Here is an 11,586-nt window from a genome sequence, read left to right as displayed (position 1 = left end):
GTATCCACAGATCGAGTTTTTTGTCAACCCAAACTCTCATCACATCATTTATAAGTTCTATCAATCATCCCAAATAGCATATGAAGTGACACTTGGACAGAAAATATGGTCTCCAATTCATAATGAAACATGGTGAGTGGGTTTTGTTGAAGCTGCTGGCCTTATAAGCAGATTTTTAATAATCAAGGACATTGGCAAGGTGGCCTATACATTTTTAATATATTGACATTTATATATTTTTTATTTGAAGTAGGATTACATTTTATCCTTAAAACTAAAAGAAAAGAAAAGACTTCTCTCTCCAATAAAGAAGACACTCGCTTTTGTTATATATATTTTTTTGTAGTTTGCAATATTGGCTTAGTTAATACTATAGTTTTGGGTTTTGAATTTTTATCTTTAAATTTTTCTATTTGACTGAGGTTGTTTGTAAGTTTAAAATGGAAGACACACCTCAAATTTTAAAAGGGGTTTGTAATTTCAGCTCTCTAATCCATTAAGTGACTAAATATATGCTCTCTGATTCTCATATAAGTTGATATTTCTCTCTAGATACTTACTCCCATCCTATATATACATATATACAGATAGAGGATGTATTACTTAAAGTTCAAAACTCATTTCCCATTCAAAAAGATATTATCAAAGATAAATTTAATGGAGGTAATAAGTTGGTGGTTTGATGGTTAGAATGAATGATACTTTAAAGATGGAAATAATGAGTTTGTGAGTTCGAGTTTCACCTTCAAGTCTCATTCATAACATATTCTAACGTACTAATATTTGCCGATAAAAAAATATACACTTAATGTGTATGAGTTTTTTAACTTTTCCAATGTTGGAACGAGTGATAAACCCATTTGGGTGTATAAACTTTTTTAGTCCTTTTCATCAATAATTTTTTGCATGTTTGCAATAAAAGAAAGATATACTTCATGTACAACACTCAATCTGCATGCATTCCACATATATCTATGTTTCTTTGATAAGAAAAACGAATTAACAACACTTTTTGAGTCCTATGCTGCCTTAATTTGTTACACATAAAAAACTATAATATATAGCAAACCCTATATATCTAGGCCATTATCATGTTATTGCTAGCTACTTAGGGCAAAACTATGAGCCTAAATATACCATTACTCTATTTGTCTCAATTTCTAGGCTCATTATTATTGATGGGTGGCTTATGGCTTGGCTTTCCTTTATAATCCTTATACATCAAACTTGCAATCTCTTTTGCTTCCTCAGCAATACTTGGAGTTTCATCTTTTTGAGTAGTACCTTTAGGTTCTTCAGACTTTGAAGGACTCTTTAAGCTCACTTTAACTGTCACAGCATTGCTATCTTTTGAGTACTTGGTGTTTGTGTTGGTGAGATCACTCCTTCTTATTGCAAATCTTGTGAATTTCCATAGTTTTGGCCTCATTTTCATATGCTCCTGTATGAGTTTATGTAAATTATTATCATTGAAAATGTTTAAGTATTGCATCCAGAAAAATGTAATTCATTAGTATTTCAAATTATCTATCCATGTTTTATTAGAAAATAAATGTCAGAAATTTTTAGTTTACAAAATTATCATTAATTTATAATGAGTCTTAATACACAATTAGAAATGTTAATAGCTTCTTCATCTTATAAAAATTGCAAAGACATAAGAGGTTTACATGGAGAAACTTGTGTCCTCTAAAAGTTGAGGACAACTTTCTTATAATTTTGTGTACCTAAACTTTGCATGCACATAAGGTCCATTGATAAAAATAAAAAAATAAAATTTTTATGTAATATTTATATGAAAAAATAGAACCTGAATATCATTCCTTTGATCTCTTAAGCTTCCCAAAGATTTCTGTGATGCATCTTTCTTCTTACCTGCCGTATATGGAAAATGTGAGTACAATGTCTTGGATAGTTTCTAGACTAAACAAAATTTGAGAAATTAATTCCTATATTATAAAATGTTAGCATAAATATTAAAAGTCATTAACATAGGATATTGTGCTTCAAATTTTAGGAAAGTTTGCATAAATATTCACACGAAATATATACATAAATTCTACAAACAAGTTTCCACTCCATGACTAACAAAGGGTTTCACTCAGTTATGTTTTGGAAGGTGGTGCCTTGGCCCATGATAATCCTCAGTGAAAGCTACAAAACCATCCATTTTGAACTTTCTTGGTTTACTATTTTTGTACCCTTTACATTTTACATTTTTATGATCTCTCTCCTTTTCAAAGTCACATAATCCATCAGAATAAGTTGCACCTGAAATCATTGAAGATCCTTCTCCATATACTCCTTTATCACTCTTAGAAGTAGAATCAATACTTGTATCTTCATGTTTGTTTAGTTTCTTTCCTCCAGGCCCTAGCTTCCTCATATGAGTAGCTTCAGTTCTCTCAAATGGTTCCTGCACATGATACCTTTTTTGAGCATATATACATGCATGTACTTATATATTCTGAAATTATAAAATGAACTTGAAACATATATAATATAGTAACAATACTTTCACATTTTCCCCCCTATAATATAGTAACAATATATAATAGAGTAACAGTTTTTTCATGCCTTAAAATTGGTATTATGATAAGTTTCAGATCATTTTTGTTGTTTCTTTAGATAGAAATCACTGTATTACTGAGGTGAAATAGCATGTTGTGCTATATTAGGGTCTGGTGTTTCTATGAAACTTTAATTTTGTACTGTTTATAAGTACATGTGGTACTTCTCTTTTAATATCTATTTTAACTTTAAAAGAAAATCCCACACTTTTTTCATCTACTACTTTATCATTATTGATCATTTTCTCATGGTTACTTATAAAATAGGTGTAAAAAAGATATAAAAAATATGTAAGAATATCATTTTTCAACAAAGTAAGAACAAAGATATAGTATTCTATATATGTACGTACCTTTGGAGCATACATGGATGTAATTGTAGTCACTTCAAGCTTATTTTTGTTACCTTCCTGATCAACTGCACTTAGAGTTGTGGGAATAAGATCATGCAATATTAATCTATTTATGATCAAGAGATAAATAATATTGCAGATTATTATTTTACCTTGAACAACTCTTGATGATGAATCTCCTAGAACTTGGGTAGACATGAACATGAGACATCCTAGTAAAAGAGTTGAGAAAGGTTTGAACTTCATCATAGTGTTTGTTTTTCTCATGGAATGTGTTTTCTTTTGTTTAACAATTGAAAGAGAAGAAAGTTAAGTAGCAGAAGATAGGTTTTATAGAGGGTTTCAAAGCTCAAACACAAACACAAGTCAAAGCTAGGGTTTGGATTCATGATCTTAATCTTTATATTATTCCTTGGTATGTCAAAAACTTATAGGAAACCTAAAAAACAGATAAATAAAATCAATAAAAATGTGATTATTAAAACAATGATTTTTTTTATAGTTAAGGGTGTAGGAATGAGCAAGACTTGTCCCTCCCCACTCACCCTTACATATATGGTTTGTAAGTATTTGAAGAAAAAGAACCTGTTTTGAGTTTTGATATTTTCTCACAAATATTTGAGCAACTTGAAAGCTTCAAAACACTATCACAAACCTTTTCATTATGGGTGAGGAGGACTAAACCCTACTTGCTGGTCCGATCGTGATCCAACCCAAATAGGTCGGGTCTCATCGGATTTAGGATCAGACTTGGGTTCAAAAATTAGACTCAGTTAATATTTACGGATAGATAGGGGACAAGCATGATCCGTCCGGTCTCTTGATCACTTATCACTCTTCATATTCGTATGTATCTCTATTCAAATGTATAGAGAGTAATAACACATCTTTGATCGAAAATATCATTGATTCTCTATTTTTTATCATAAAATATATTATTTTATATGTCAAATTACATATTCATAATAATAACTAATATGGAGATTATTTTATCTACAATGATATGCATTATATTTAATCGAGTCTAAAGTCGGGTTCAGGTTCAAATGGTAACCTGATCAATATTTAGGGTCGAGTTAGCTTCAACCAATATTTAGGATCAGATAAAAGATAAATTTTATCCAACCCAACTCATCTCATTCTCACCCCTACTTTTCATAATACATGTATATGTTATAAAATAAAATTTGGTTGGAAGCCGTAACAAAAAATATAACTATTCAATTCATATTTTAGTATAGTTAATTATCTTCATGCTAATCAACTCTCCAACTTGTCATAATTTAATAATGAATGAGCTCTTCTATTGGGAAAGTTGATTGATTTTAGACAAAACAAAATGATGAATTCAGATGAAGTTCTTTTTGTCTAAGATGGATACACTCCAAATGAGTTAAAGAATATTGTCTTCAGAGACAAAATGTGTATTCTTCCCTTGGATGCTGTATCCCATCAAACTAGTTCCATAATTTATTGTTAAATTCTTTTATTTTAAGAAATAATATAAAATACCGTTAAAAATTTGTTGTGGTATGTGTTGCCATTTTTATCTAGTGTTTTAATAAAAAATTGTATGGTAGAGGTTTATTATATTATATAAGATGCTGACTTGTTTAAAATTCCAATATGATTACTATCAATTGAATTGGTTAAGGTTATTTTAATTTAATTATATATATTGAGTTCGAATCCTTTTAAGTATGAAGAAATACCCAAGACATTAAGATAATATTTTTTGTACTATTAAGGGTATCCCTCATATTTTTGGTAAGAAACTAATCTCTTTCGGAATTTATGATTGTCCCTCCTAACAAATGTCGCTCTCAGGTATCGAAATCTCGACCTTAGAGATCCAGTGGAGTCTTACATCATTAGACTAACACTTTGTTGGTTTAAATAATATTAATGCTTCATCAACATCATTTTGGAGTTTTTTCTTTAGGTTTAAAGTTTAAATGATATATTGAAAAATTAATAATATTTAAAGTGTTTTCTTAAAATCAGCTTTTAGGATTGAGAATAAAAACACATAAGATGATAATATTTATTGGAAAACTACGTATATAATTTTATAATTTTATTTTCAATAAATATCATTTCCTATAAAATGATTATCTCATAAATTCTTTATCTTCTGGCTAAGAACTGATTTTAAGAGAACTAATAATTAAATATCATAGTAATGATTATAATTATAGTGTTATTGAAAATGTTGTTCACTACATGCAATTATTTTATGGTTTCACTTAAGGCTTACGGTTTAGACATTAGGTTTAGAAGAGCACCTTCAATTGTCTAATGCTAATGGTCAAGCAACCATTGTGCTATTACGGGAGCACATATGTTATCCCACAAATTTGTACTACTTCATGTATCATTGTTTGTGATTAGTTGAAAAAATATATTTAAATTAAAAATTTAATAAGTAAATATAACCAATCACAATAATACACTTTTTAGAACAAGTTCACATTATGTATAATACTTTTCATGCAAGTGACACTCTCATAAATGAAATCTTGATTTTCTACTTTATACTACTTAATCAACTCTTTAAACTGAATCGTTTATTTATTAAAGAATTAAGTTAAAAGAAACAAAAATATAATTATGTTAACTAAAATATGTATGAACTATGAACTCATTAATTAAATTACTAGTTTGTGTTACGTGATTAAGAACACGAGGGCGTGACCTCCAATTTCAAGCTAATGGTCTCTTTTTGAGAAATGTACCTCATGAGCCAAGACCAAAGTCGGTAAGATTTAATATTAAAATAAAAGGCTATAGCCAGATTTATAATTAATTATACAAAAATATTAAATTGGTTTTTTAGACTCTTCATTTTTAATTTTTCAGGTCGAAAAGTATTATCTTTTGTTTTTCTAGAAATAATATGAGTCTGTTATCTTAATTTTCTTTGTTAATCATATATCTAGATAATATAATTAAAATTGAATTAGAAATTATAATTTAATGTTCAAAAAAATTTCACTACTCTCTTATGATTCCTTCAATTCTATCATAATTAGAATAAATTTAAAATTATAACCCACCACCATCCTAGTTCAACCTTTCAGGGCAAGGGTGTTATTTATTCTTAACTTCTAAAACAATTTGAGTCGTAAACAATCTATTCACTTGTGAAAATAAGATGCTATACTTTTATCATCTCCAAATCTTATTAGATGAAAACTCCGTACAGTATCGATCTTTTTCTAAAATAATATGATAAGTAACATTTTGCAAACTAGTGTTCTTTTGGATGAGAAAGAAAAAGGAACAAGTTAAGGAAAACTTGTGGTCCAAGTATTTTGATTTGTTATGAAAAACAATGTTCAATGTTTGTGAGTCATGTAAGTGAGTGTAACTTTTGAGGTTTAGGGACTTGTAATTTGAAGTGTGAGCCAGTTAAAAGTAGCTAGCTGGCTGGCTAATATTTTGGGGCTATAAAATGTGTAAAAGTTTTCAAAGAAATGAAAATATGTTTGGCTTTTAAGAACATAGGCACATGCATTTCCACCAAAACCGTTTACAAACATTGGAAGAGATTATTTGGCAAATTAAGAAAAGATTCCTCATATTTATACTCAATACTTTATTTAAGGTGGAAACCAGATGTTTGTTTATTTACGGTTAAGGGTCTGTCTGTGAGGTAAGTTTTGGATGGGAATGAAGAGAAAAAGAAGTTTTTGGAGTCATCTTACCAATATATTTCGGGAGGATATCTTTTGTCGCAAAAGAGTGTACAACTTCATGTGTCATTGCATATGATTGGTCAGAAAAATAATTAATTATTGTATTTTTAAGTTGAATATATTTTTTCAACCAATCGCAATCAATGGTACACAGAATGACACACCATGTGAAACGATATATGTATTCTCACATATTTCATGGCTCTCAAGTCTTCCATTTTTTTCTTCCTTCTCTTGTAAAACTCAAAAACAAAGAAACTCTTGATCTTCTTAAAATGTTATTTAGTTTAAGAGATATTAGCTTTAGGTCATTTAAAATATTTATTAAGCATCATACCTATCTATTTAATTATATTATATTATACTATTTTAATATATTTAATTTTATTATATGTGAAATTTGAATATACGAAATATATTAAAATATAACTTGATTGCTATTATTTTTGAAATATGAATTGAAGAAAATTGTGCCATACTTATAAATTCTAATAATAGAATGTTTAAGCATTCTATTTTGTGAATTCATGTTTTTTAGGTCTGATTAGTGCTTGTGGACAAGCAACACTTAAGTGTGAGAAATTTAATAAACCACCATTTTATTAGTTTATTTGCGGCAAAATTAGTATACTTTATATTATTATCATTAATTTAACCGAGAAAACTAACTAAATATTCTTATTTATTCGCATAATTGTAAGGCAGAAGTGTCAATGGAAAAGAAATGGGAAAACAAAGACACAAAAGGCAAAGTTACAAAAATAGATAGAAAACAAGGAATGTTATAGGACTCAATGTATCTCGTGATAATTTAGAATACCTATTATTGTAGTACCTTATGCTAAGATTCCAGGTGAAACATGTATTATTTAAAAACTTTTAATGCCCTTATATTTTAAGTTATTTTTAATTAAAGATTATTTTTAAATCATCAAAATAAATTTGGGTCTCATATTCCTGTACTGAAATGTCGAATATAGGAGAGGATCCCAACTCGTCCAACAAGGTAAACCCACTTTCTTAACCTTACCTAAATATATAGTCATATTGTTTATATTTTAATAAAAGAGTAATATTTATGCTATAAAAATTTATATATATTCAGTACGTTATTCATCATTCATTTATATTACTTTTATTTAAGAGTTAATATAATTAAAAATAAACAGTAAATGATACAATGACAGTGTAAAAATGCATATATATTTTTCTCTTTTAATAAAGTGTTTTTTCTTACATTAATCATGCTTATTTTCATCATTTAAGGTAAGTGAACACTCTAAAAATTAAGGCCACAATTTATACCCCATTTCATGTCTCAATTGATTCTAAGTTACTATCCAATTAACTCAAGAACATACCTAGCATCTTAGAATATTATAATCATGATCTATTCAAATTAATTACTAAAACCAAGATATATAGAGGTTGAAAGGAAAGCTAATAATGGTTTGCATATTTCTCACAAAGCTACACCATGAAACCATTAGAGACCAAAAATGAAAGAAATGTGAAACTCAACCAAGAAATAAGATCAATATAATAATAAAACTCATATTTCTGTTTTTCTGCTTATCTTTTGTTACTCTCTAGAAATGTTAACTAATGCTGAAATTTAAACTTCATGCTATGATACTATGCCAAAAACTATATATCTTCACACCTTAATGGAGTTCACATGCTACTCCATGCATCATCCACATTAGCAATAATATATTTTTTGGTACTACCAAGGCTATCCCTCGTGTTTTTTTGAGTAAGGAACACTAATCACTTTCGAGGTTCGTGGCTGCCCCTCTCAACAAGTGTCGCTCCCAGGAATCGAACCCTCAACCTTGGGGATCCAGTGGGGCCTTACACCACTTGGTTTGTGGTTGTCCCTCCCAACCAGTGTCGCTCCCAGTAATCGAACCCTCGACCTTGGGGATCCAGTGAGGCCTTACACTGCTAGACCAACATCTTGTTCGTATTAGCAATAATCTATGAGGTGACTAAAATATACTCATTGAGGAAAATAGACAATTTAACCATTTGCAACAAAATTATCATTCATGGTTATACACTCAGCTCTAGGAAAAGTAAAACTATATATGACTAGAACTGCTTAGTTATTGAAACTTCAGCTTCCTAAAATCACAAGATGTATTATGTTCTACAAGAATTATTTTAGTCACACAAAAATATCTAAAAGAAACTATTCACAAGTTATCTTATATGAATTCACTGAGATCTAACACCTTCAATGATTGCAAGGCACATTAATCTCAAAAAAGAATGAAAATGGGTATACATAAATCTGTGTGCAATAATGGTAGAGTCTACAAAATAAACTCAAAAAAGCTTCAAATAAAGCTATACTTCCAACTTTCAACCATTACCATGTGACCACATTAATCTCATAGAATCAATCAACTTTTAGAGACAGTGTAGTCAATAATGTTCATTAAGTTTGACATAGAGCACTACTAAATACCTGCATGCAGGTGAAGAGGAGAAAATTTTATACGAAACACAATCGAAGACAAGGATGCCTAATCTCAACTTCAAACTGTTTTTTGTGAAGCATGAGAGACTAGAGGAAGCCGACCCTGCCTAGTGGGATAAAGACTTGGTTGTTGTAGTTGTCTTAGAGGCTAGAGGAAAAGTATAAATTGATAACAAGTAAATACAATCTCTATAATCTGATCGAGATCAAAGATCACGAAATTCCGAAGTAAATTATTTTATTGATTAGTTTGTTTTTCAAATAAGAAAGAAAAGGCAAGAAAAGCATATGGAACAGGGAGAAGGCATTTACATGAGAAAGTTAAATAAGGTTAACTTTCAAGACAAGATTTAAAACAGTTGCATTACACTGGTAAGCCAGCAAGCAGTTAAAGTTTAAGATGGATAATTTCAATATCCTACGCATTTTCATGTAGTCATGTTAAGGGAAGAAAATGTCTTCCCAAAAATGTACCCGGAATATCATCATCCATGTACCCCCATTTAAACACGCCAACCCTTGTGTAGAAGTTTATAACCATTCTTGAGCAGTTTACATCAGCAGCAGATCTCAGTCACGTCGTGTTCCACTTTAATTCCATTCACAAAATATCTATGGAGAAGATGCACCAGTATTGACAGTCAGACATGCTCTTACTTGCCACCTGTAATATATTTAGCTGATAAACAAATTGCCGACTCGGAGGAAATAACGTTTTGAATGGTTAGAGAATGTCATCGCAAAGAAAATACGTCAAGAAGAAATTCCATGTAAGCCTCTATTTTGTAAATGCTGGACACCCGACATCATTTTATAAGTCAAAAAGACTCTAGCTTAGTAGATAGAAGCATCAAACTTTGGCTCATAGAAACAAACTTGATTGTTGTATGACTGAAGAGCGCAACCACCGATCCAAGACCATATCTTTTTATCCACATCAAATAGAAGACCCTTCCCTTGGTTCCAAGATGTGAAGCAGATTAAATTATCTTGCCCAAAGCATTCAAATCTCTCAGCTGATAATCTCAATAGAGCACGAAAATACTTCGGGGGCATCCTACTGATCTCCACCCACATAGTGTTTGCATGATCCAATTCCCAAATTCTCATGCTCTGCAGAGTACTATAAAGGCCAATCCTTCCAACAAGAAAAAGGCGCTTCCGGGTACCAGCAACCAAATAGCCATCCAATAAAGATCGTGGGAATTTAGCCGGAATATGTTCCCATTGGCCTGTGCCTAGTCTATACATCATCAAACCAAGTGGTGAAAGAGTTTCCAAGTACAACTTAGAGTCACAATATGCCATCTTTGAAGAGCATAGATTAACTGCAGGCATTATCTGATGAACCGACCAACTGTCTGTTTTTGAGTCATAAACTTCAGTTGGCAATGACTTGTCACCAAATATATCAGTAGTAGCTATCACCTTAAATGACCGATCCAACCGATCGACAACCATTATCAATTGCCTTTGGTGATTATAATGCATACTAGGCAATGTCCTCCAAGCTTGAGTGAGAGGATTACAAACCAAGGTTTTAAAGGTCAATCCATCTTGCCCTGAAAAGCAGACAAGCCCACCAGAAGAACCGACTAACCAGAATGCCCACTGTGGCAAAAATGTGAAAGGTATTCTATACCAACTTTTAAGGGGCAAGCTGAAGACTGAACATTGCGGGGTCTGCGAGTTCTTCCAAAACGAAAGAAGACAAGGCCCATGTGATGGCACGCTGGAATGGAATTTGAGAAAACTAATGTCCTGAAGCAGTGAATTCCACCGTTTACACACGGAACGAAGACGAAGAATATGAAAGGGAGGGACCCGAGCTAGGATCTCATGCAACAAATCCTCAGGAAGCATTGCCCATATATTATCCTCCATCTGAACATCAGCATGCACTGCCTTACAAAACGTTGCAAGTGTTTCCTCATCCAAACCGCGCGGCTTGGTCTTAACAACCTTCTGCCTCGAAGGGCTCGTGTTCCTGGACCCGGAACGACTCATTGGACTAGTGTTCCTTGACCCACCACCCCTTGGAGAGGAAGCTTGCTTAATGCATCTCTCATCTCCACCAAAAACCCCATTTTCTACTGATGAGGCATTACCCACTTCAGACCCTGATTCAGATGAATCCCTAGGAACATCCATGTTCTCTAATTCTTTCAAAATCCACAAAAAAAAAACGAAATATCCCACTAAATCAAACAAATTTCAGATTCAGATTTCTATTCTGACCTAACACCAACAAAAGAATATAGACAGATAATGTTTGATTCACTGATACCCAATAACTCAAATTTGTTAATTAGGACAAGAGAATTAATCCCAGATCAAGATCCAAAATTTACATTCATAGTCAAAATGATGATGAAAAAGATCAATTTTTTAAGCACAGAACATGGAATAGGAAATTATAGCCATGGTGGTGTGAAGATGAACAATTACCTCAAAAACATAGTGGGAGTTATAAGAAGATA

At 31.2% G+C, this 11,586-nt stretch overlaps 2 protein-coding genes across 2 annotated transcripts; both read right to left on the bottom strand.

The window, feature by feature from the left end:
* On the bottom strand, nt 936–3,203 carry LOC109328616. Its single transcript, XM_019562170.1, has 7 exons — nt 3,076–3,203; nt 2,924–2,988; nt 2,272–2,416; nt 1,811–1,878; nt 1,407–1,441; nt 1,138–1,364; nt 936–1,064 (listed from the first exon to the last, which is right to left on the bottom strand). The coding sequence occupies exons 1-6, from the start codon at nt 3,188–3,190 to the stop codon at nt 1,154–1,156; spliced, it is 639 nt and encodes a 212-aa protein (XP_019417715.1). The 5' UTR covers nt 3,191–3,203; the 3' UTR covers nt 936–1,064; nt 1,138–1,153.
* Nucleotides 9,414–11,534, bottom strand: LOC109330363 (F-box/kelch-repeat protein At5g15710). Its single transcript, XM_019564539.1, has one exon. It carries the CDS (start codon nt 11,255–11,257, stop codon nt 9,941–9,943), a length of 1,317 nt encoding a protein of 438 aa, XP_019420084.1. The 5' UTR covers nt 11,258–11,534; the 3' UTR covers nt 9,414–9,940.

This window comes from Lupinus angustifolius, chromosome LG02, assembly GCF_001865875.1.
Source record: "Lupinus angustifolius cultivar Tanjil chromosome LG02, LupAngTanjil_v1.0, whole genome shotgun sequence".
NCBI classification, from domain to species: Eukaryota; Viridiplantae; Streptophyta; class Magnoliopsida; order Fabales; family Fabaceae; genus Lupinus; species Lupinus angustifolius.
The sequence above is the reverse complement of the archived record's forward strand: the minus strand, read 5'-3'. Positions and strand labels throughout refer to the sequence as shown.

Coding starts and splice junctions, on each gene's coding strand:
- LOC109330363 (XM_019564539.1), bottom strand. CDS start 11,257: ATGGATGTTCCTAGGGATTCATCTGAATCAGGGTCTGAAGTGGGTAAT.
- LOC109328616 (XM_019562170.1), bottom strand. CDS start 3,190: ATGAGAAAAACAAACACTATGATGAAGTTCAAACCTTTCTCAACTCTT. Junction 2,989..3,075: donor ATCATCAAGAGTTGTTCAAG/GTAAAATAATAA, acceptor CTCTAAGTGCAG/TTGATCAGGAAGGTAACAAA. Junction 2,417..2,923: donor CATCCATGTATGCTCCAAAG/GTACGTACATAT, acceptor TATCATGTGCAG/GAACCATTTGAGAGAACTGA.